Source organism: Microcebus murinus, chromosome 7 (assembly GCF_040939455.1).
Source record: "Microcebus murinus isolate Inina chromosome 7, M.murinus_Inina_mat1.0, whole genome shotgun sequence".
In the NCBI taxonomy this organism is placed as follows: Eukaryota; Metazoa; Chordata; class Mammalia; order Primates; family Cheirogaleidae; genus Microcebus; species Microcebus murinus.
In genome coordinates this window covers 67,623,355-67,650,618 of record NC_134110.1, presented here as the reverse complement: position 1 = coordinate 67,650,618, position 27,264 = coordinate 67,623,355, and the positions used below count along the sequence as shown (strand labels likewise).

Genomic DNA, 27,264 nt, shown 5'->3' with positions numbered 1-27,264 from the left:
TGACTGCAAGCTCTGTAAGAGCAAAGGCTGCCCTGACTTTAGGTTACCACTCCATCCTCAGAGCCCAGCATACTACCTGGAACACCCCAGGCATTCATTAGATAAATGGCTGAGTGAATGCAAGGGGAAAAGAGAAGTACACATTGTAACATGAGAGATTAAGGGGAGTTCTAAAAGAAGCAACAAAGGACTAAGGACATTCCATTTGTCCAAAAGACTTTTATCGAGCAGCACAAGGCACTGAGGAATCCAAGACCAAAATCGCATTTCCTATGCCTCAAAGAGCTCAAAGTCTAGAGTACAGGAGACAGCACGAAATCAACATAGTACAAGGGAAGGGGCCCTACCACTGCCTGAATAAGCCCAGTGCAGGAGGAGCCCAGGGAGGTTTCTTGAAGCAGATAAAGTTTTTGCTTGGAAGAGCAGCACACGCAAAGGCCAAGAAGGCCCAAACGACAGGACGGAGGTGTTCAAGGAAAAGGCCAAGTGTCCTATTTGATCTCGGTGGCGTACTCTTAACGTTTAAGCGTCTTGTCTCCTCATCCAACTCTCAGGCCCTTCGGGTCTGGCACCCCTGCTTCTTATCTTTGTTATCTTTCCCAGTGTCTAACGCAATCTTTTCCACACCTGAAAACTCAACAAATACTTGTCGAATATAAATGAAGGGCTAAAGACCAGGCAGTAGGCACGGCCCCCTGCAGAGGCCGCTGCCAAGAGCCCACACGCTCGAACACAGCCGCGGACGAGTCGAGCGTAGGACGAAAGGTCGCAGAGGCAGGGGCTGGACCCCCGCCTTCAGTGTCACTCCTCCCCCTGGTTACTGGCTGTTGGGCTTTTCTTTCCTCCTTTGCTCCGAGTCTCCTAGGACGCTGGAGACGGGCGCCGGGCGAGCGCGGCTCTTAGGGCGAAAGGCCCGGGCGCGGGCGACGCTCCCCACGCTCCGCGGCACAAACGCGCGGGGCGAGCGCGCCGCCGCCCTTCCCGCGCCCCGGCCCACTCCGGCGGCGAGCGCGGGGGCGCGCGCCGAGTTTCCATAGAAACGCGCAGCCCAGCGCGGCGGCGCGCGGGGCGGGCCCTCCGGCTCCCGGCGGCGGCGACTGCGGCTCCCGACCCCGCGCGCGCCCGGACGCCAGCCCACCCCGGTCGTTGGAGCCCGGGCCGGGGCCCCCGGCCGCGCGCGCGCGAGGCAAGATGTTGAGGCGCAGCCTGGAAAACCGGTAAGAGCCCCAGGCCCGGCTGCCCGGGGCGGCCCACACGCGAGGGCCGCGCCGCGGGGAGTGAAGCTTCTCTCCGCGGGGCCTCCGCGCCGAGTGCCGGCCCCGGGCGGGAGGCTGCACAGTCCTCGCCGCGCCGCGGGACCTGTGTCCCTGGGCTGCAGCGAGCGCCGGCGGCTGGGGAAGCGGGGACCCGGCCGGCTGCACCACGGCCACACTCCCGCGGCTCGGCTCCCCTCGCTGCCGCGGGCGGCGCCGAAGCCCGGGAGGCGGCGGTGCGCCCCGGCCGCGGAGCGCGGAGCAGCCCGGGCAGCCACCGCCGCTCGCCAAGCCGAGGCCTGCCCCGACAGGGTCGCCTCTTGTGCCTGCCGGGCCCTGCAGGCCGGGCCCTGAGTGGGGCCCTGGAGGAGGGCAGTCTGCCCCGGCGGACAGCGGGATCGTTGGTGATTTCGTGCCTTCGAAGCTGCGCAAAGTCCCGGGAATGTTCGCATATCAAATTAATGGGAAGCCTTCTCGTCTCTAACGAAAACGTTTTGGCTTCTGTGTCACCTTTTTCTCTAGGGACGCTCAAACCAGACAACTGCAAGATGCTGTCACAAACGTGGAGAAGCATTTTGGAGAGCTGTGCCAAATCTTTGCTGCCTATGTGCGGAAGACTGCCAGGCTGCGAGACAAAGCAGACCTTCTAGTGAACGAAATCAGCGTGTATGCCTCCACAGAGACCCCAAATTTAAAGGAGGGCCTGAAAAACTTCGCTGATGAGTTTGCCAAGCTTCAGGATTATCGACAAGCAGAGGTACGGAGTGAGGTCACAGCGTCATTGTTATGAATGAGCCGGGAAGACTTTCACTTGTAATCTGCCTGAGTGCAGTGGTGAACGTCCGCTTGATGAGAAATGTACATTTTCATGTCTGTAACGTTGTGTAAGTCTATTAAAGGGAAGCTTTCTGTGATTTGTTTTACCATTTTCACGCTAAACTTTAGGCTGTCTTAAAGTCTTTAATTTCCCAACTTTATTTGCCAACTTTTGGCCATTAACAGCGGGTAGCATGCATAATACCCATGGGGAAGGAAAGCAGCATGACTTTTGTCTTGTGTGCATGTAAATACATTTTAAAGTATGACTGGAGAGGGAAATTTTCACGGTATTGTGAGTGAATAAATTATTAATAAATAGGCAAGAGACCGTTGCTGCTTCCATGCTCTAAAAAGTTGACCACTGGTTCTTTGACTAGAAAAAAACCAAAAAGCTATGATTTGTATCATGGAAACTAGTAGTGAGGTATTGGGGAAAGGGATTTGCTTTGGGTGGCAGGGGAGGTGTTCTTGTGATTGTTTTCTTTATAAAAGCCCATTTATTTCCCCTGTAATACTTCATAAACACTTTTATTATATTTATTTTTAGTTACCAGACACAGGTTAACTTGTCAAAAGTTCCCTGGTTAGAACTGCATTACTTTTTTTGAACTTTTTTCATCAGTACTTTTGGTCGTTTTTTAAAGCCTAAAATAGAAGTTTCAATTTTCAAAAAATAAAATGAGAATAATCTATGAACCCATCATTGCTATCTCTACAAAAATTTGAGTAGTAATTACATTTGGGGGTACTTTTTGGAAAAATTTTGAGTTCTTGTCATGTGACATTTCTTCTGTAATAAGCAACTCTCAGTTATTCATCAGTGGGGATTTAGTGTTTCAAAAATAATTTATATTCACAGATATTCCTAAAATCCCATTTTACTCAATAATTCAATGGCCCTTTGTAGAAAACCTTTATGCTATTTACCAAATAGCAAAGTGAATTTTACATTTGCTCTCCTTTATTTCCCTTGCTTACCAAATGTTGGAGGTGCTAATGAACAATGACAAAAGGTAGGCAACAAAAAGGAGAACAGAAAAGAGATTTGGCTAATCCTTACACTGAATAATCAATGTATGGATTATTAGAAATGGGATAAACTAAACTATCCTAAATATTCGTGATTTTAGGAGTCTTAATATTTAAATCCTTTATGGGAACTTGATTTTTTTCCATTTTCCTAAAATCTTTTAAAATGAAACATTCATATACAGTGTTTATAGAAATTAAAGAAAAATCAATATGAAATGTACTCATTAATTATATAAAAAGCCTTTTTCCTGCTATAGAAATAATACATGTTCATTTTAAGCAATTAAATATTACTTATTTAATACCTGTATTACTTATCCTGGGGAGAGAAAATTCTAATGTCCAAGAGAGTTATTTTTCTGATGCTATATTTATATACCTGTCTTTAAAAAAATAATCTTTTCATTGCCTTCCACTAGTTTAGCTAGTAAAAGAATTACTCAAAATGTGATGAAAATTATAATGTTTAAGAAAAATTATTCAATTCTAAATAAAAAAGAGATCAGACATACAGTCTGACAGCTCAGCAACACTGAGACCATTTATCTTGTTTTTTAGGCTTTGATAATTTAAAAATGGCTTCTCAGAAAAAAAATATGGCTAATACAGTGACCCCTAAGATGTTTTGCTTCAAAGGTTGTGTTGCTTTAACTGTTTCCAGTATGCTGTGTCTTTGAGCTTCAATTTTCTTTTCTAGAAAGTTGGGCTATTACAATTCAGAGATAATATATGTAATCTGTCCAACACTGTGCTAAACACACTGAAAATCATAGCTGTATTAAAATTGGAGATGTATTAAAACTTACCCCAAAACTACTACTTTAAAGCAAAAAACTAATACTTAGATAATGACATGGCAAAGATGAGCTCCTCAGAAACCCGAGACATTTTCTTGTCATATTACACACCAGATGCTTTTCTTCTGCTTTTACTGTTACTGTGTACAGCTCAACAGTTTTTAATGTGTTTGAGTTTAAATTCCAAGTCTTGTCAATTTCTGGTGATTATCCTTTTACTTATAGGTTAAAAGATAGGCTAAACAGTGACATTTTAATTAAAAATTTTTTAAATATTCATTTGTATAGTAATTATGTTCAGTTTAAACAGCAAAGGTTTCATTTCAGAATTTAAATTTTGATATGTCTATATATTTCATTTCAGTTATATTTTATAATAACTTTCAATAGGTTGAAAGACTTGAAGCCAAAGTAGTTGAACCTTTGAAAGCTTATGGAACCATTGTAAAAATGAAACGGGTAAGTAAATCCATTTTTTTCACCTATTATTAGGTATTCTGGAAAAGAGTATAAGGTTTCCAACTATCCTTTTAATAAAAATTACTAAGTATTATGTAGTTATTCTTTTTACATTCTCTGAAAGATCACTTCTTAGATCTTTGAGAATAATGAAATATTTTTAGTGAGCTTACTAAGTATTCTATAGCAGCATAAGACATTATTATGGAAACTTTAAAATATTTAAGATGGTCATGAAGAATATATGGGCAGAAATTGCTTTACCATATAAGTTTATATTTTTGTTTTAAAGCAGCTGATAACATTTAGACTTTTAAAATCTGTGACAAAGGCCGCGCGTGTACACCTTACACCTGTAATCCTAGCACTCTGGGAGGACAAGGCGAGTGGATCATTTGAGCTTAGAAGTTCGACCATCCTGAGCAAGAGAGACACCGTCTCTACTAAAAAAATAGAAAGAAATTAGCTGGACAACTAAAAATATATATATTTAAAAATAAATTAGTATGGCATTGTGGTACATGCCTGTAGTCCCAGCTACCTGGGAGGCTGAGGCAGAAGGATCACTTGAGCCCAGGAGTTTGAAGTTGCTGTGAGCTAGGCTGACGCCACAGCACTCTAGCCCTGGCAACAGAGTGAGACTCTGTTTAAAAAAAAAAAAGTGTGACAAAGTTCTATTTGAAAAAAAACAACTTTATTGAAATATAATTTACATGCAATAAAACTCTTCCATTTTAAGTGACCACTGAGTTTTGACAAATGTGTATACCCATGTAACCACAACCACAATCAAAATTATACATATATACACACATATATATTATGATTATAGTTTTGCATTGAAATTGTGTTATTATTTTGAGAGAATATTAAAAGAAACATACACTTTCACACACACATAGACATACTAATTATGTATTATTCATAATTCCTGTGGTAATGGTACCTGGATCAAACAAGAAGTATTATTCCATTCTTAAAGCAGTGTGTGTATATTTTGTTTCTTAAATCAGAAATTTTTATTAACAAAAATGCCTATTTGCAGGATGACCTGAAGGCAACATTAACAGCAAGGAATCGAGAAGCTAAGCAGTTAACTCAATTAGAAAGAACACGTCAGCGAAACCCATCTGATAGACATGTTATTGTATCCTTTGCATTTTGGTCTTTAAAAAAATGTTTTGTAAGGTATGCAGTACAAAAGTAAATGTATATAGAAATTATGCATTTTTACTTTTAAATGACTGGAGAATTTGAATATAAAGATTGAAAAATACAAACATTTAGGAATTCTCACTATAGAAATTAGCTAATTTTAAAGAAATTACACCACCTCATTCAATCCCCTTATATTGTTTTCCATAGTAGACTTCCCAGAACAAAAAGTCCCACTCATAAATGCAGATGTTTTTATTAATATAAGAGTAAATTCAGATTTCTGAAATTTCTTTCACATGGAGATGACTAAATAGAAATTATAAAAATAACTTAAAGATTTATCATTTTTGTTAGTGGCACCATGGAATTAAAAAAAAAAAAGATTTATCATTTTTATCATTAATTCTAATATATCAATGCCTTCTCTGCCCCATTTTTGAGAAAAGGAAAGAAAATTTCCCATTATAATTTCCTTCATCTTTTAAAACCACAATTATGACTTCCAGCCAATGACCCTCAGGAGATTTAGGGAGTATAGTTGAGGTCTAAGCTGGATACAAAGGGATCTAAACAGAACTGTCTACTGTAACAAGGTTCTTCTGTTAAACTTGAATATTTCCTAAACTAGAATATGCCTTCATGACTTAAACAAAAGCATACAAATTGTGCTTGGTTAATTGCCAGCAACTGGGATAGGTAGAACTGTGAAGAAACTAAACATCCCTGCTGCCTCTCTTTCCCATTCCTTCTTATGAGTCTCCTTCCTACCTCCTTAAGGTTGTTACTGCCCAGCTCTGCCAGAAACTACATGAGGAGTGGCTCTCTGGGGGCATTTGAGGTTCCACAACACCTCCATTCCTGAGGGAAGTCCCTTGAGCAGTGATTTGGGGCTGCGCCAATTGCTTGGTCCTTCTTCCTTTGGACCAAAGGTACATAACCCCAACTTTGTACTAAACAAAAATGGACAGCCACAAGGCTGGGAGTGCCCACTGAAGGCCAGACGGTTATGGAGGCTTAAGATCTGCAAACTAGAGATTACACGGTCTGTGTTTTAAGCAAGTCACACAAACTAGAGAATGTTAGAAAATTCATGATTGACAACTGGAGGTCAAGGTAGAGGCCAGGAGGAGTGTCACCAGTGTTTAAGAATTAAGCCAGGAATCAAAAGGTTTTCTTTTGTTCTCTGTGAAAGGAGTGGAGATATATGAAGGCAGGTAAAACGTAAGATCTGTAATCCTGAGCACTTGGAAACATTGAATCCAGGAGTATTGGTATCAATACTAAAGACAGAAATGAATCTATTCCTAAGACAAAGATTTTTCTTAAATGCTCTATGGAAACTGCTGTGAAAGAGAGGCAGTTTTAGAGCATAGATGAAGCAGGTCTGTGGGTTCACATGAGGAGAAAATAAATACAACTGAAGAGATTATTGCTACAGGTGAATTGATTTTTCTCACTGGGCAAGATCTGCAACTTGTATATTTTTACAACCTAAGACCAAAAAAATAAAGAACAATCTACATATAAATGTATCAATATAAATATAATAATGTTCAATCATACTTTCATAGGATTTTTACCAGAATAGACCCTTAAAATTTACCTATTTAGAAGAAGTATGTTAAAGTGTGATATGTAAAAGAAAATGGAGTCCCTGTGATAGAAGAGATTCAGGTATAGAATCCCAGGGCTCTACCTGCTCACCCCCTAAGAAAGGCCCCAAGTGACTTCTAAACAAGCTTCCTATACACAGTTTTAAAAACACCCATCTGCCTTACCCTTTTATAATCATTTTAAATTCTTAACTAATTCTATTGAATATATCTTTATTCATGAAGGCATGTCTTAGTATTTTAATCAAAAGCATTTCCTACTCAAATTAGTACATTATGGGATTTAGAAAAAATTTCAGTGAAAGGAAAAATTATTAGAAATCTGTATTCTCTTTGCTAAAAATAGCTGTGTGACTTTGGGTACATTTGGGTACATTTGGGTACATTGCTATGCTTGAGTAAAGGATATGAGACCTTTGGAAATGAATAGTAGTTGCTGGAAGGTGACAGAAGATTAAGATACAGATGTCCTAGCTATGGCTTCTCTTTCCCCATACTTTCCTAGGTTAGCCAACTCTATTTACCTTTCCAAATTTTAAAATGAAAATACCAATAAATAGGGAAGGGAAAGACATGAGTCAAAAGGAAGTAGTCACAAGTAAAGGACTGTATCAGTCACATGTAATAATCAGTATTAGGAATTAGTCTGCTTCAGTATTCTCGTTAGCAAAAGGTTAAAACATCAAATAACTGTTAGAGAATTTTTTCATGTTAATAAATCTTCAAAGAAGTTCTGTTTTGCTTTTGAATTTCTTCTGACGAGATTATAAAGAATCCCACCTAGCAATATAGAGAATTGTTTTTGATTACTGGATATGATTAAGTTGAAAGTTTGTATGGTTGTAAAAAAAGGTGATACCCCATATAATAAATATACATACAAACATAGGTATAAATGAATATATTTTTAAGTGCTTTGTATCTTGAAATTATGTAGCTGAATAAACCTACTTGTAAGAGTATGCAATCAATATATAGTTATAATTACTACCTAATTACAAGAGTATATAATTCTACAAAAGTATATGATTTTAATTCATTGAAGAAAGTTGTTATATTCTCTTTGAAATGTATTTTTTCCTTTATGAAAAATTTCAGTCACAGGTGGGTAATAAAGTGGTGTGTCAAGAAATGGATCTGGCCGGGCAAGGTGGCTCATGCCTGTAATCCTAGCACTTTGGGAGGCAGAGGCTGGAGAATTGCTTGAGGCCAGGAGTTCAAGACCAGCCTGAGCAAGAGCTAGACCCTGTCTCTACAAAAACATAGAAAAATTAGCTGGGCCTGGTGGGACGCACGTGTAGTTCCAGCTAGTCAGGAGACTGAGGCAGGAGGATCGTTTGAGCCCGGGAGTTTGAGGTTGCAGTGAACTGTGATGAGGCCATTGTAGTCTAGCCCTGGTGATACAGCAAGACCTTGTCTCAAAAAAAAAAAGAAAGGAAAGGAAAAGAAAAGAAATGGATCCTTACATTAAACCCTTTTACTAATCTTTTTCCTAAAAAAGAAAGCAAAGGCCAAATGTCACAGTATAGAACTTTGATGACAAATGTAAACTTTTCCCATGATTAATTATTAAATGATGATATATGATATGAGACTTTTAGTAACTCTAATACTAGCATAGGAAATAAGACTTTATTAGGAAGAATTTAATCAGAAAATTGAGCTCTGTCTTTTAAAATTTCTATGTCACTATTTAGGAAAATATTTTAAATGTTTTTGAGCAACTATTATCCTAAAGAAAGAGATGCTTAAAGAGAAATAGACAATTAGATTGGAAATGTTCTACACTTAACAGTACTATAGCCACTATGTATGGCTTTTGAGCTCTTGAAATGCAACTACAGTAATAGGAATCAGTTTTTAAATTTTTATTTAATTTAACTTTAATTAATTTAAATGTAAGTAGCCACATGTGGCTAATGGCCACCATATTGATTGTACAGCACAGATTTAGATAATGTCAGAGTGTATGAAGCAAAGCATTAGACTTGCTATCTGATTTTCTAGCTACTAGTGTATATATTTTTTGTAATGCACAATAACTAAATAGAAACAATGTAATATCATTAGTTTATAAAGAAGAATCTACAAGTAGAAATCCCATGCTGAAATAAATATTTATAATGTATATTCTACTCCACCTAATTAAAATATTATAAAATTAGATATTTTTGAGACAATAAAAGTAAGAAAGGAAGAGTCTCCGGTTATATACTTGCTAGCCAAAAATACCTCCTTGTTGTAATGATAAAAATAAACACAGACACTTAGTTGTGGAAATTGTCATAGCTGTAGATTTTTCTACTGTGTGCCAATCACTCTCCTTAGTCCTTTACAAAGATTATTTCATTTAATCCATATTGTAATCCTATGAGATAAATATTATTGTATTTTATAGATTAAGAGAGAATCTGTAATTGAGAGAACTGAAAATCCTGATTCCTAAGTCATAAATCTTTTCTTTTGTGGGTAGAAATAGCTGAAGGGGAGAGAGACAGAAGAAAAAGGATCCTATGATAAATGGCACAGGCAGTGAAACAGATAGCAGCCATAGAAAATATAAAAAATTGTTTTATAATAAATCATCCAAAGGTGGTAGGGGAAAAATAATTTTATTGAAAGAAAGGGAAGGATTCGGGGTTTTTCTGAGATCATGAATCATGTCACTTTTTAATACACATAAAGTTCTTTATTCTGCCATGTGCTTATTACATAGATCATTTTATTACATGTGGTAAAATATAGCATTGAACAATTTACACTATTATGCCAGAAAGCCAGTACTATAATGGTAGCATTTACCAGTAGACTCAACTAAATGGATTCTGATTTGTTTTTTTAATATCTTTGGTTGGGGAATACTTTTGTAGGCAGAAACCGAATTACAGAGAGCTACAATGGATGCCACACGAACAACTCGTCATCTAGAGGAAACTATTGACAATTTTGAAAAGCAGAAAATAAAGGATATAAAGGTAATAAAGTAACAGTTAAGGTTCAAAACATGAACCTTAACTAATCTAAACTTATGAAAATTTTAGATTACTCTGAATTTGTTAGCTCATAAACAGTTCTTGTGGGGAAAAAAAGATATTATAAATCAAAATATATCAAATGTTACTTTGTCATGGAAACAATGGTATATAAAGGGTCAGCAGTCCCAACCACAGGGCAGATATTCAGCTTTTTATCACAAATACTATTCAATCCAGGGGAACTAACATATGTTATGTTTGCATGTATCAGGTGCTATTCCAGCCACTTCACATAAATTATCTTCCAATCTTCACAGTAACCCCATGAGAATGAGGTGGTACTATGAAGAAATTTAAGCAATTAAGCAGAGACATAGAGTAACTTACCCAAAGCACCACAGTCAGAAATGTTGCTATAAATCATTTTTTAAAAATCTGTGCTTTGTTATAATACACTATAGTTAATTTTTATAGCATAAAACTTTCTAATAACTACATATTATCAAATAAGTAAACATATAACAGGGTCACAGTAGCCAACCACATCAATCTGTACCCACTATGCTATGGTATCTTAGTTAACAAAATCACACGAATTGACTTATTTTATTGTAACACATCAGATTTGAAACTTTCTTTGGGATCATGAAATTCAGCAGGTCTTCGGTGACTTTTCAATAAGCCTCTTGGAAAGATGAAAGATTGCTTATGATCATCTTATAGACTTTAGAACTCATCTAAGGATGTCTTTTGGCTCACTGTAAATTTTCTTGTGCCAAGTTTTAAAGATAAGTTTTTTTGTTACTTTACTATTGACGAAGAAATCTTCCTGCTTTTATAAGCCATGTTCCTATCAATAAAATAAGCATGATCTGTCAATTAAATATCATTCCTCTCTGAATCCATGAAACAAAATTCATTTGCATATTTTACTTTCTTTAATTTCCTTATCATTTAAAAGAATTTCATAGCCTCAGTTCAGTCACAGCTTGTGCACTTTGCTGTGTAATAGTAGACAGCTACTCATCGAAGAGCATCTCAGGGCACTGTCTTGCAACAAATTCCTTTACCAGACTAGGAGAGTACTGTCGGTATAAAATTTTACAATTGTTGACGTGCTTTCTTAAATTGAGGGAAACGAGGGTTACTAATTAGCTTTAGCCTAAAAAATGAGAATGGAGACTTGTATGTCTGATTCCACTGTCACCTAAGGGCTTCTGTAGTGATGGGAGCCTGATTCCTCATTCCACCACCCATCCTCCTGTCTGCAAAATCTACTTTTACACATGGAAATTCATCTCTACTCTGATCTTTGGGTTCACTTCTGTGTCCTACCCCCATAACTAGCTACCTCTACAACAGGTGTTTTTAGGTCCCTTGAGCATCACCAAGTACAAAATGGGGGCAGAGAAGTTGAGTGTAGAGTTCCCAGCTACAATTCCTAACCTGTAATTTCCTGAAGCAACAGGAGATAGAGTGAGGGGCTGCACAGTGGAAGGTACATAGAAAAGTTTCTGAGCTTCCCTTTGTCTGCCGTGTCATGTCCACAAAAGAGGAAAATTTCCTGGTGGTTGCAGAGGAAAAAGAGAAAAACCCTACACTTAAAAAAAATTGAGATTATAATTCAAAGTTTACAACTCAGTGGTTTTTAGTGTATTCACAGGTATGTGCAACCATCACCTCAACCTCGTACACTTTGGCTTTTAACTCCCTGACTGCCTCCCATCCCTAAACAGCCATCACTGATCTTCTTTGTCTCTATGAATTGATCTATTCTGGACATTTCATATGAATGTAACCATAAAATGTTATCTTTTATGACTGGCTTCTTTCAATTAGCCTGCTTTCAAGGCTTAGCCATGTTGTAGGATGTACTTCAGTCCTTTTTATGGCCAAATAATATTCCATTATATGGACATTGTCACATTTTGTTTATCCATTCATCAGTTGGACATTTATGTTGTTTTCACTTTTTGGCTATTGTGAATAATGCTGATATAAACATTTATGTGCAAGTTTTTGTGTAGACAGATATTTTCACTTCTCATAGGTGTATTCCTAGGAGTGGAATTGCTGGTTCATTGAGAATTCTATGCTAATAATATCAGGAATTGCCAGACTGTTTTCCAAAGTGAGTGCACCATTGTTTTGGCACACCAGCAGTATATGAGGGTCCTGATTTCTATGTATCCTCAATACTTGACATTCATCAGACTTGTTTTTTTTTTTCCATGCTTCTTTGTTGTAGCCATCTTAGAGGGTTGGAAGTATTCATAGTATTTCATTGTAGTTTTGACTTGCATTCCCTGATGCTTATTAACCATTTGTATATATATCTTCTTTGGAGAAATGGCTATTTACATCCTTTGCCCATATTTTAATTAGGTTATCTTTTATCATTGAGTTGTAAGATAGAAGTCCCTTATCAGATAAATAAAACCTATTATTTTCTCCCATTCTGTGGGTTGTCTTTTCACTTTCATAATGGTGAAGCACAAATTTTTCATTATGATGAATTCCAATTTATGTCTTTTGTTGCTTGTGCTTTGATGTCATAGCTAAGAATCCATTGCTAAATCCAGGGTCATGAAGATTTATCCTTATGTTTTCTAACAATTTTATAATTTTAGCTCTTATAGATGACTTTGATACATTTAATTTTTATATATGGTGTGAGCTAAATGTCAAATTTCAGTCTTTTGCTTATGACTATCTAGTTGTTGCAACACCATTTGAAGAGACTATTCTTTCCTCATTGAATGGTGTTGGCACCTTTGCTGAAATAAGTTGACATGGTTTTATTTCCAGACTCACATTCCCTTTCATTGATCTATGTTTCTATCCTTAGGCCAGTACCACACTGACTTGATTAACACTGCTTTATGGTAAATTTTAAATCAGGTTATATGAGTCTTCTTTGTTCTTTTTTAAGACTGATTTGGCTATTGTGGATCTATCTATCTGCATTTCCACATGAATTTTAGAACCAGCCTGTCAGTTTCTACAAAGAAGTTATCTAGGGCTCTAATAGTAATTGCATAAAATCTGCTGATCAATTTGGGGAGTATTAACATTTTAAGATTAATTCTTCCAATCCCTGAACATGGGATGTTTTACCATTTATTTAAAATCTTTCCTAATTTCTTTAAACAATATTTATAGTTTTCAGAGTATAAACTTTGCCCTTTTATTAAACTTATTCTTAAGTATTTTATACTTCCTATTGCTATTTTAAATGCAATTGTTTTCTTAATTGCATTTTCAGATTGCTCATTTCAAATGTATAGAAATACAATTGACTTTTGTACACTGACTTTATGTCCTACAACCTTGCCACATTCAACTATTAGTTCTAATAGTTTTTAGTGGATTCCTTAGAATTTTCTTCATGCAAAATCATATTACCTGCAAACTCCCAGAAATATGAGCACCAGTTATCAATACCAGAGTCTTTTAGGGTTCTGAATCTCCATTCTGCACATCTTTCCACATCATTATTGTTTCTTTTCCAAGTTAGGCCATATTTGAGATCTTTCACTTGAAAGAGGGATGCAGAAATCTATTAACACTAGGCTCAAAGATAGTCAAAAAAGGTTATATTACCCAATTTCTATTAATAGTAAAAACAATATTCATATATCACCATGTTGATTTTAGCATGTTTGACATGCTAAACATGTTTGTGAGACAAATTCTTGGAAAAAACAGAGTTTTTGATGCTCCTCTTATTTTGGGGAGAAACAGACAAAGACCAAACTTAGTCAAAGTTGTTAGGCTACTACTTCAGATGAGGGCAGAACTTATGGCTCCTTCTTTAACCACTCTGGAAGCAGAAATGATTAGCCGTAGTGAGCACTGCTCACAACTGCATTACTGTGTTTGAGTTGGGTTTAATTGACAAGTCCCTTTGGATTTTGGTAATGGCATTAATTAGGTAACACAATATTTAGACAAAGATTTTTCATAGGAATTGTGCAAAAAATGTCTTTCTGAGAAAGGCTGGTATTGAACTTAGTGTACAGAACAAGATAGAAAAATTACAATCTCATTTGTTTTCCATGTAATAGGAAAAGTCATCAGTTATATGGTGAATGTTAAGGGAATTTCACACCTTCTACAAAGGTACTTGACCAGCACTTATTCCTGGAACAAACAGGGAGAGGAACTCAGTGTGTGGTACAGCAGCTGACATGGACAAGAAACATCTTCTAAGTTAAATTTTTAATAGTTTTATTTTTTATTATAAATATAAAAAAATCATAAAAATTTCCATAAAATTAGAGAAAAGTACAATAATCCCACTCAAAAATAATCAGCTCCAATTTGTTTCTATCCTTCAAACTTCTTCCCTATGCACATATACACAGAGATATGGTAATAACAACAAAAACATTTCTTAAACATCAACTATTTGCCAGGTACCATTCTAAGCATTTTATGTGGATAAACTCATTTATTCCTTACAACATCCTTATGAGAAAGGTACTAATTTTTAGCCCAACACAGTTAAATACAAATGGGACTACACTATATATAGTAAAACTCTTTTTAAAATTTAATACATCATGAACATTTATGCTAAGACATAGAGATCTGTATCATCATTTTTGGCATCCTCAGAGTGTTCTGCAATATGGATGTATTGGTTTATTAACCAGTCCTCAATGGTGGACAAAATAACCTCCCTAAGTTATTTTTGCAATTATAGATGTCACTGCATCATTATACATCCTTAAATATTGGCCTTTGTGCTGGCCCAGACAATCTTTTGGGATAAATTACCAGAAATGGAGTTCCTTGTTCAAAGAGCATACAGTTTTTACAACTTCTATCCACCAAAGTTGAACCAGTTTACATTTCTACTAAACCTTGCATAAGCACAGATAAAATGATGAATAATGTTTTTAATAACAGCAACTGATAGGTAAAAAATCAATGTCTCATTTACATTGTTACTGCTGAGCATTTTTTTCATGTATTTAATGATACATTTCTATAGGTAATACATTTTTCCTTAGCCTATATTTCTATTGGATGTTGGCATTTCTCTTTTTGTAAAAATCCTTTATATTTGTGAAAATACATTTTCTCATTTTACAGCTTACGGTGTTTCTGCCACCATGAACTTTTCTTTTTGTTGCCAAATCCATTGGTCATCTTTTTGGTTTCTGCCTGTGTCATGCTTAGGTTTTCATCCCCTAGATAATGATATAAATACTTGCTTTTATTTTCTTTTAGTGTTTGTGTTAATATTTACCATTTTAATATTTTAAACATTTAAATATTTTATCTAGCAGTTGTGTTTTGCACCTGGCATGAGGTAGATATATAACTTCCTTATTTTAAAATGGGTATAAAATTCTCCCAACATCCTTTATTAAATAGTCTGTACTCTGGAGAGTGTCATTTCCCCTTCACTTTTTTCCTTTTCTGAGACAGGGTCTCACTCTGTTAACCCAGGCTAGAGTGCAGTGGCATCATCATAGCTCACTGCAACCTCAAACTCCTGGGCACAAACAATCCTCCTGCATCATCCCAAGTAGCTGGGACTATAGACACATACCACCATGTAGGCTTATTTTTTCTACTTTTTGTAGAGCTGGGTCTCACTATGTAGCTCAGGCTGGTCTTGAACTCTTGCCCCCAAGTGAGCCTCCTGCCTTGGCCTCTCAAAGAGCTAGGCTTAGACATGAGCTACCACACCTGGCCTGTTATTTTCATTTTACCTGCCAAAATGTTGACAAGACCACTGATAACTTTTTTGTTAAATACTTTGCTTGCTAATCAAACCAGATGAAGGCTTTAGTATTAGTGGATGAGGAACATTTTCCAATTTAGCTAGTTTAATTGTTTTGTAGTTGTTAGACGGGGATCTCACTATGTTGCTGAGGCAGGTCTAGAACTCCTGGGTTCAAGGAATCTTCCGACCTCAGCCTCCCAAGTAGCTGGGATTATAGGAGTATACCACCATGCCAGCCAGTTAACTTCTGGAGCATTGAAACTGGGTGTTTCAGCTTGTCAGTGATTCCTACTTCTGTTTTCCCTTTAGGAGTTTCCATACTCCTCAAGGACACTTGACTCCTTTGTGGTTAACTATCTTAGGGAGACTGAAAACTAAGAGAGTAGATGCCAGCCCTGGTCAAAAGCCATTCCTCCTCTAAGGTATTCCTTGATATCTGGAGATTCTTAGTATGAAATCCCAAACTGTTATTTTGCTGTTTATTTTAATAGTTGCCAGTCCCGTGTGCCAGAGCCCTCTATATAACCTATATGAAGTGACAGTACGGGTAATTGTTGGTCAATTACAAGTGTCTTACCCCAGAGCCCAGTCTTCTCAGTCAGACTGACATATGTGCTTGGCAGCCCAGAAGGGATACCTTCAACTACAGATCTGTTTCCACTGAGTAACACTCAGAAGCCTGTTAATACTCTTTTAAATATCTCTCTAATCTTTTAGGAAAGAAGGGAAATGGAGAAAAGAATCATAGGACACTGATGGTTATTTATATGACTATCTTCAAAGTACATGATCACTCCTTTCTGGGTGGTTACCTCAGGAGAGCAGGGATGAAGGGAAATGTGTATTTGACTATTGCCTTCTAGCATTAACCCATGCTTGAGTATTTTCTACTTTGTTCTTACTCATCCCACTTCTCTCTACATTAATGCTTATTTTATTTTGGTAAGAGACAAGGTAATTAACAAAATGATAAGATCCTGTTTATTGAAAACATGCCTGACTTATATCCTTTCCCCACCTACTAATTATCTCACCCCCTGCTTAAATCATGTGCATATCTTCATTCTCTTTGCTCATGATCCTCCTTAAATTTTCATCATGTTCATAGAGCTTCCTGAACAGTTTTTTTGTGAAGGAAATGATTAATTACAGCAAGAACAACACAGTTCAGTGGGCAAAAGCTATAACCTTACATGAGCTGTATAACCTATAACTCTTAGTGGGCAAGGGATATAACCTTATAACCTTAGGATCAGATCCATGTCTCAACAGTCAAGCTGTGAGCAACACTGGACAAGTCAGTATTTGTAAACTGGAAAGCTCTATGGAAATGTATCATATTGTTATCGTAGGAGTGTCATTATTACCAAGTCATTTCTTTGTTTAGAGAATATAAGAAGCATATAGTCAGAAATATGATGGACTATAATTCCTGCCTAAAAAATATTCTATTCTTTAAACATAATTTAGAGTTACTAAAGTACCAGCTTCAGAACTGAACTGCTCTAATACTTAATAGGTATGTGGTATCAGAGTACATAATGGCATACATTTTGGTCACGTCATTCTTTACTACAAATGTCAATTACTAGGTGTAAAGCGGAAACCTAACTAAACTAAAAAATAAGAAGGAAGTGAATGGTGATGTGGGAAACACTTTATATAATTTGAAGGTTTTGCTGCAAAAGGTCTTCACAACTATTTTTATTTCAGTTATCTTTCATACTTCATTTGACTTATAGAAAAATAGATACTTCTGTATTTTATAAAATGCTACGACTATACTGAGAATAAATATACTAAACTGATAAAGTAATTTAAATGACTGTTTAAATTCAAATCTTTGTTTTCTTAGACTATATTTTCAGAATTCATCACAATCGAAATGTTATTTCACGGCAAAGCTTTAGAGGTCTACACTGCTGCCTACCAAAACATACAAAAGATTGATGAGGATGAAGATTTAGAGGTAGGACTATGTCTGTATAAGCTCAGTTCTTCTGTTGTGTAAGTGTTTAAAAGAGAATGTTAGTTTATATGGGTAAAAATATCTTAAATTAGAACACTACAATGGTTATTGTGTGCAGCCCCAAATAGGTGAACTTTTTATAATTATTTATTTTTAACTTTTCAAATTAACATAGCAAAAAGTTCTAAGAGTTAATTTATTTAATAGCTAGTAAAATATAATTTACATAAAGCTATTACATGAAATAAAACAGTGTATCGTTTTGGCTGGTGATATAAGCCACCAAAGTGTGCTAAAAATAACTAAATTTATTGATTTGAGGAACATTTAAGTGTTTATGCCACGAATAGTGCCCAAAGCTTTACATGCATTTTCTCAAACTTCACACAATCTTAAGAGGTAGGTGCTCTTATAACTCTAATTTTACAACTACAGAAACAGGCTGAGAGGCTTTAAATAATAGAATAGCATCCCAACTGTGTGATGTATAATCACTAAGCTATGAAATAAAAGTAGGCTTGTTTAAGTTTGCTTTATGCTAATAGGAGTTTTAGTTAAATGCAAACACTTCTTATTAACCAACTAACATTAGAGCTATTAAGTATCAAGGCCTCATCTTTAACACATTAACCACCTTATCAGTTGTATTTAACTCCCGCTATGTTTGAGCCTGGGGCCCTGTGAAGCAAAACCCTGCAGATGGTTTGTGAAAATCTTGTTGATGTTCTTATTGTTACAATTAATATTGACAATTTAATTCTAAAAGCATGGATTGCATTGCATATAACTCACACACAGTAAACAATAAAAAATAACCCATTTTTCATTAAATTAGAAAGGATCATTTTGTTTTTGAAGTTTTTATTCTATTTTCATAATAAAAATACCATGGCCTCAAGGAAAAAAAATTTTTTTCTAGCGTGGCAGACAATGTGTTAATAATCACATTTGAAGAGTAAATATCCTAGCCTCTTCCAAAAGAGAAAAAGGCACAAAGGTATTTTTGCTGAAATAGATATAATATTAAAGATATATACTTTCTCCATATTATCTCTAATATAGAGGTGGAAAAAAGTCATGTACTCTCAAGATATAACTAGAATTCTGTATTAATAAAGGATAGAATTTGAGAGTATCTGCCATTTGACAATTTTGAAGATTCCCCCAATATTTTTTATTATATTAACTATCAATAAAGAGACCCTGTGAGCCTTCTCATCCCATTACTTCGCTGGTTCCAGGAAACTTAATTCAGTAAAACCAGAATATAAGTTAATGAAAATGAGAAAAGGTACATTATACTATGTGAATGTTTCCAATGCTAAAATTTGATTTCACAGTTCTATGGCAGTTGTCCGTACATGATCATATTTTGTTCGTCATGGATTACTTCTACGGTGTTATTTCCTTCCAAATACTAAAGCTAGAGTTTCATTCCTTTTCATGTCCTGTTTTTAAAAAATGATTGCAAGCCTTCATCTGTAATTTGTAAATTTATAAAATAGCAAATGCTTATGTATGATTGCATTGGCCCAGCTACTGATCTATGCATTTTAACTACATTAATTTTAATCCTCCCATCAACTTTGATGAAAGTGCTTATTGTCCTCATTTCTATGGATGAGAAAACTGAAGCAGTGAGGTTAAGAAACTTACCAGAGGTCCCACAGCTAGATAGTAGCAGAGCTGAAATCAAAACCAGAAGTCCGACTACCAGGCCTGCTATATTTTTATCCTCTCTACACTAGAGTACCAGAAGTGTGATTCTTGATGAGTGATACGAACCATTTCTTACAAGAAATAACATTGCATTGAGTGACAGGTTCAAAAATGATCCCCCACTTTTCCTGCAACACTGGCATCCCTTTCTAAGTTTCATTCTCCTTTTTCTAATACCTTTGCCATGCCATTCATTAAAATTGATGTTAAAGTTTCTTCACACCTGATGATCTCCACCAGTTTCCTTCTCATTCCAGAGGTCCTAGATATCTTTTTTTTTTGGGGGGGGGGGTGAGGGGGGCTCACTCTGTCACCGTGGCTAGAGTGCAGTGACATCATCATAGCTCACTGCAACCTCAAACCCTGGGCTCAAGTAATCCTCCTGCCTCACCCTGCCAAGTAGCCAGGACTACAGGCATGCGCCACCATGCCTAGCTAATTTTTAAATATTTTGTAGAAAAGAGGTCTCATTATGTTGCTCAGGCTGGTCTTGAACTGGCCTCAAGCAATCCTCCTGCCTTGGCCTCCCACAGTGCTAGGATTACAGGTATGAGCCACAACACCCATCTCTAGATAACATTTTTGTCATGCCACTTTACAAGTTCTCTTACCACTACTCTTACCCAGTAGCTAGGTAGTTTGTGGGAGGAGACATCAAGGTCTCAGGGCAATGTGGTAGATGTGTTTTTGAATATCAACTTTCCCACTTTCTAGTGGAGTAATACTGAGCTAGTTAACATGGTCACCCTTCAACTTCCTCCTCTCTAAGATGGAGATACTTATATATGGTACTTACTTCATATATTTGTGCAACAACTATTTATTGAGCATCTGTTACATGCCAGGCACCATTCTTAGTGCTAAGGATTTAGCATTGTAAGTTAGAAATGATCCGAGTTGTCAAAGCAGGAATTTAAAATCTACCAGAGTTTAGACATTTAAAAAATAATGTGTAATTATTTAAGTTTTATAATATGACTAGTTCCATAAAGAAAAAAATAGAGTATACTGTGTGATGGAGGTTTCAAATAGTCCAGAGAATCAAAGAGTGATTTCTTAATTAGAAGGTTGAAAGATTAGGAGGATGCCTGGCAAAAACTTTCAGGCAGAGGGCATAGACAGAATATACATAGATCCTAAGGCAAGAATAAAGAAAATTATATTTAAAACAGCACAGTACAGGGTACAAGCATGAGTTCAATGAGCTATAGGCATAAACTATTATTATTATGCCATACAGCAATTGTGGAGACAGCCGAGCAGTCTGGGGAGCCTTGTGTGATCAAGAGAAGTAAAACTATCAAACAGGTACCATCAGGAGAAGTAAAACTGTATCAAACAGGTACTAAGAGGAGGAAGGATCCTGCAAATATAAGGTTTCTTGGAAAGTAGAAAAAACACGCACAAGGGGACAGAGAAATAACTTGCTATACTTCCAGGTAGTCCCTGCTTTCTGAGAACCACTGAGATTTATTCTAGCTGCAGCCAGTTTTTTGCAGTTAGGTACTCTAATTATATCACAAACTATCTTACCTTATCTGTTCTTCACTTAAAAAGTATTGTCAGGCCCATTTTCCCCTTATGATCACCTCTGCAATTTCTTTTTTTTTTTTTTTTTGACACAGAGTCTCACTTTGTTGCCCAGGCTAGAGTGAGTGCCATGGCGTCAGCCTAGCTCACAGCAACCTCAAACTCCTGGGCTCAAGCAATCCTCCTGCCTCAGCCTCCCAAGTAGCTGGGACTACAGGCATGTGCCACCATGCCCGGCTAATTTTTTCTATATACGTATTAGTTGGCCAATTAATTTATTTCTATTTATAGTAGAGACGGGGTCTCGCTCTTGCTCAGGCTGGTTTCAAACTCCTGACCTTGAGCAATCCGCGCCCGCCTCGGCCTCCCAGAGTGCTAGGATTACAGGCGTGAGCCACCGCGCCCGGCCACCTCTGCACTTTCACTGCAGAGCATATTCAGATCTTGAGATTCACTCCTAGAAGAGATCTTGGACCATGTTGGGAAATGCATTATTGCCAATTAACGTTCCTATAAATCTGTTATTTTAAAGTAGAAGTTTAATTTTAATAAATATTTAACTGATTTTTTTTTTTTTTTTTTTGAGACAGAGTCTCACTTTGTTGCCCAGGCTAGAGTGAGTGCCCTGGCATCAGCCTAGATCACAGCAACCTCAAACTCCTGGGCTCAAGCAATCCTGCCTCAGCCTCCCGAGTAGCTGGGACTACAAGCATGCGACACCATGCCTGGCTAATTTTTTCTATGTATATTAGTTGGCCAATTAATTTCTTTCTGTTTATAGTAGAGACGGGGTCTCGCTCTTGCTCAGGCTGGTTTCGAACTCCTGACCTCAAGCAATCCGCCCGCCTCGGCCTCCCAGAGTGCTAGGATTACAGGCGTGAGCACCTGGCCTTTAACTGGTTTAGACTTTTATCCCAAGGGTTGTATGTTGTCTTCCATTTTCCACTTTAAATTTCAGCTTTTCTAGAAAAGTTAAAGGAATGTTCTAACAAAAATATCTCTTCCAAATTCCAGTTGATTAATGAGTCATCAAGTTTTGATACTATACCAGGATGTCAGTGTTGATGTCTGGCATCCAAATAGATTTTGGTCCTTGGCAACTTGTTAACCTAATTAGCATTCCTGAATTGCCTTAAAATACAAGTCTTACCTCGTAAGTTTTATCCCCTGATTCCTTTTATGTCCTGCAGTTCTCTAAGATTTAAAGGACTGTGTAGGCATCCCCTAATTTGGGTCGTCTTAACATTTCCAATTTGCCAGGTTAGTATCTTAAGCTCCGAGGAGTTACATAGATAAAACACAGCTTCTTGCCTTAGAGGAACTTAAGACTAGTTGTGGAAACTATGTAATCAATTACAAAATAATGAGATAAAAGCTCTACTTGAACAATAAGAGCTACTAAGAGAACAGGGGAAAGCAGAATATGGCATTTGATGTGGCTCAGGAAGGGTAAGTTTGTTGTGATTCCAGGCTAGGGAACCAGCATTGCACAGGCACAGAATAATGCATGTTCTGCATATATAGTCATGAGCCACAAAAACTTTCTGAATAGAGAAACAACATATTTTGGTTTTTAGTAAAGTAAGTCTAAGTAAACTATAAAGAAAGTTATGTAGAGTCAATACATTAGAAGAACCTCAGGTGAGAAATTTAGAGAGAATGCCCAGGCTTACAGCTTAACCGGCAGGTAAAAGATAATATCTGTTATTATAAAAATAAAATCTAGAGCCACACTGTCCAATATATTTAATAGCAGCCACTATGCATATGTGGCTACTTAAAGTAATTAAAGTTAAGAAATTCAGTTCCTCAGCCATATGAATCACATTTCAAGTACTTACTAGCCACATATGGCCAGTGACTACCTTTTTAGACAGCACAGAACAGCAAGCATTTCCGTCTTCTCAGAAAGTTCTATTGGACAGTGCTGGTCTAAAACAGAAGGCAGTTGGGAGCATGAATATGGATGTCAGAAGACAGTATATGAAGTATACAGAGGATTAGTTGAAGGATAGCCATTAAACACTGAGTAGATAAGAGCTTTCGGACAAACTTTTTTTTAAAGTGGACTAAGGGAAACACTTTAAAAATATTTAACGTGTAAGTAATAGGAAAGGAGATGTGAAGAAACAGAGCAGCTAGCACAATTAAAGAGCTTAGTGATGGCAAGGAAAAGAAGTTTTGGGACACAGTCAGTGAGGATGAAGACAAAAAGATGACTTTGGTGGTTTTGGCTAGGGTAATTTGAGTGGAAGGTGAAAGCCCACAATAGTAGTTTGTTTAAAAATGAAGATGAAAATTGAGTATTTGAAAAGTTTTTTTAAGAAGTAAAGGTATGCCTTGAAGTAATTAAAAAAAATTGATCTTGAGCTCGTTTTTCTAGGAGAGGGAACCTGTGGAAAACAAAAGCTTTTGTTAGTTTGGTTTAAAGTTTTGGATAAAGGAAAAATGCACGTTGGAAAGAATCGATGATATTTACTTAAAAAAAATAAAGGATGGGATGAAGAATTTGAGGGGGAAAGACAAGTTGAAAAGATTCACACCTGATAACCTTACCTGTTAGTCTACTAGAGAAATGGGGGGAAAGACAGGAAGGCTTAAGAGTGGTAAGATTTGGAAGTAGTGTCTTAAAGGAACTGACAAGTTACAGCATTCCAGATTCCAATGAGGCTAGAATCCATAAATTATAAAGACTCCAATTTACTCTTAGGTGATAATCCCTAGCAGTACTACAGTGAAGTTAAATTGGTAAGAGTTAAGGACAGGCAAAACAGGAAGAATCAAAGGTAGGAGTTGCAGCTTCCATACTAGCTTCCTGTATACTCTGAGGGTCGAATTTTTGCAATTCCCCTGGCAAAAGCATTTAAGTGATTGTTTCATGACTAATTAGTGCTTACATCCCTTGACTTACATGATTCAAATAGTTATTTAGCTGTCAACTTTCTAGCTTACACTATTTTTGTATTTTTGTTTTTTCTAATAACTGGAATATTGTCCAATTTGGGGGGAGTTGCTTTTTAAGAATCTTAAGAAGAATTTGACTCTCTAGATTTTCACTGTTTAGTATCTACTTTATAATGTTGTTTTATTATTGCAATAGGTTTTCCGAAATTCTCTGTATCCACCAGAGTATTCATCTCGTTTAGATATTGTAAGAGCAAATTCAAAGTCGCCTCTTCAGAGATCACTGTCAGCTAAGTGTGTATCTGGAACAGGACAGGTGAGCTAGAAATTATAGAAACCATAATTTAAAAGAATTTGAGCAGCTGCTTTGGAATTATCAGTACTAAAAATGTTTCCCTTCAGTTATATTACCTCATGTAACTTACTCTCCCTGGGCCTGTTTCCTCTTCTGTAAAATGATACAGACAGCACTAGGTGTGGCTCTATTATTCTTAATTACCTTTTATACTACAATCACATATTACTCTCTAAAGCAGAACACTTGAGAGCAGAGGTGGACAAGAATGTTAATGTAGATTTGCTAACTGTTATAACATGAAGAACATAAATTCTGAAGTCAAATGGCTTAGGTTTAAATCTCACTGTCAAGACTTAGTGGATCCAGAAATTACACCTTAAAAGGGCTTTTGCTGAACATCATAGAAATTATCTCATTTCTTCTATATCCAGAAAGCCTGAGTTACCCAGTATCTAGAGCAGGGGTTGAAAACCTTTTTCTGTAAGGGGTAGAAAGTTAAGTATCTTAGACTTCAGGTGCCATATGGTCTGTCCTAACCAAGAGCAATTATAAACACACATAAATAAGTCAGTAAGACTGTGTTCTAATAAAATATTTATTTACAAAAACAGAAGTTCAGGCTGGGCCACAACTTACCAAAACCCAATCTAGAGAACCCTTATCTAATCTTCAAAATTTTAAATTGGACAAAATACAGCTTTTATTAATAGGCAAATTTGACCCCATTATCTTTTATTTTCATAATTCTCCCAAGCATTTATCTTTATATTTATGTGTCTTCCACCTAACCAAATTATATTTTTATTATTCCCAGCATTAAGTACTTTGTACACAAATTCCATAAATTTACTATTATATTACATATAAAATGTTGACTATTTAGAAATGTTACCTAAGTTTGCTATCATTTGTATAGCACTTTAGAAGTATTATCTAGCCCAGAGTTTCTCAACCTCAGCACTATTGACTTTGGGCCAGGTAACTGCAACTGTGGAGAGAGAAGAGGGAGTGCATCCTGTACATTGTAAAGGTACTGAGCAGCATCCCCTAGCTCTATCTACAAGATGCTAGTAGCACATACAAACATACACCTTCAGTTGTAATAACCAACAATGTCTTAATGCTGGTGAATTCAGATTCTTAACTCATTCCATATAAATCCACTATTATGTATTTCCGTCCACTGCCTACTTGAAATATCCTTGTGTTTTTGCCATGCATTTGATAACTCATTCAAATACTGTTTTTGTGACCCACAAATTGTATTATTTTTAATATTCATAGTATATTGAAGTACCAGTAGCTATCCAGCTGGAATCAAACGGTTAATTTCTTTTTTATTTGGGGTTTGTTTGTTTGGTTTTGAGATAGTCTCGCTCTGTTGCCTGGGCTAGAGTGCAGTGGTATCATCATAGCTTGCTGCAACCTCAAACTCCTGGGCTCAAGCAATTCTCCTGTCTCAGCCTCTCCAGTAGCTGGGACTACAAAAGCGTATGCCACCAAGCCTGGCTAATTTTTCTATATTTTGTAGAGTCAGGTCTCACTTTTGCTCAGGCTGGTCTGCAACTTCTGGTCTCAAACAATCCTCCCACCTCAGCCCCCAGAGTGCTACAATTGCAGGCATGAGCCACTGTGCCCAGCCTAATTTACATTTTTATGCAAAAAATATAAGTAAATGAAAAAAACTTTTTAAACTTAATTTTCACTACTAAAAATATATGGACATTTTCTAAAATAACTGTTGTGTGCCCTTTTCTTTAAGTGCATAGAGAAAGATACCAAGCATGTAAAATATTATTTAAGTTAGTATTTTTTATTTTTAAAAAATATGTTAACTTTTAACAGGTATCTACCTGTCGACTAAGAAAGGATCAACAAACAGAAGATGATGATGAAGATGACGAGTTAGATATTACAGAAGAAGAAAATTAATTTTCTTAAGTAAACTTCACATTTCCATTTTCATCTTAAGTAACTTGAAATCCAGGATTAATAAACTGTAAAACTTTATACTCAATGTTAAAATCTCAAAACAAAATCCTAGTAGAAATTGAAAAATAATTAAAGGCAATTTACACTTACCAAAAATGAAGGTTTTTAAAAAATGTTACACATCAGTCTTTTCAACATCCTGATACGTGATCATTTTGTGTAAGTTCCACTTTTTAAAAAACGTTATGTATTTCAAAGGTATTAATGCACTGTACCTAGTTGAAGCTGCAATAGTAGGGAGATGACAAAAACTCAAGGAACTAACAATTCCACTTAGCTTCTTTTAGGTTAAGACTCCATGCTTTCATCACCAGAAAAGGGTCCTATGCAGTCATTCTGGTTACATAAAAATTCTATTCCATTAAGCCTTAAGTAAAAAATTGGATTTTTTTTTTTACTTTTACTAAAATCTTGTTTCATCATTTGACATGTAAATTTACTTTTCAACAAGTATAATTAATATAGGTAATGGGACACTATGATATCAGTGTTTTACAAATACACATAAAGCATAAATTTTGGCTTTAAAAAAAGCCACATTCAACCTATTCTCAATTTAAAACAAAACTGCTGTTAAATACTTAAGTATTATACATGGTACTGCAACTTTTGGAAGGTACTAATTTGGTAGAATGCTGCCTCATCATGGAACACCATAAATCATTAAAAATTCTATAAAAATTTTACCAAACTACCATCTTGTTCATAAAAGGGTATGCAGTTATTACTCTTATTCCTGAAAATATAAAACAGAGCCTTCCAGTATCTGATGCTTTTGTTTCTTTTGGTGAAGAATTATACTTTTATTTCATGGATCCCAGTCAGGAATATAAAAATTATGGAATTTATAAAATTATTTGGAATAACCAGAAAAAGCAATTATTCATAACAGAAAAATAAAGATTTTCTAAAAAGCTTTTTTGACTTTGTCATTCATGGTTCTGTTCTTTTTTTTGAGACAGAGTCTTACTCTGTTGCCCGGGCTAGAGTGCCATGGCGTCAGCCT

The 27,264-nt window shown here is 36.4% G+C and overlaps 1 protein-coding gene across 1 annotated transcript; it reads left to right on the top strand.

Moving 5' to 3' along the window:
• Positions 1–1,017: 1,017 nt before the first annotated feature.
• Positions 1,018–26,354, top strand: CIBAR1 (CBY1 interacting BAR domain containing 1). The gene is made up of 9 exons (XM_076005165.1): positions 1,018–1,217; positions 1,776–2,010; positions 4,292–4,360; positions 5,406–5,507; positions 7,724–7,729; positions 10,002–10,106; positions 17,702–17,815; positions 24,165–24,284; positions 26,112–26,354. The coding sequence occupies exons 1-9, from the start codon at positions 1,192–1,194 to the stop codon at positions 26,196–26,198; spliced, it is 864 nt and encodes a 287-aa protein (XP_075861280.1). The 5' UTR covers positions 1,018–1,191; the 3' UTR covers positions 26,199–26,354.
• The last annotated feature ends 910 nt before the right edge of the window (positions 26,355–27,264 follow it).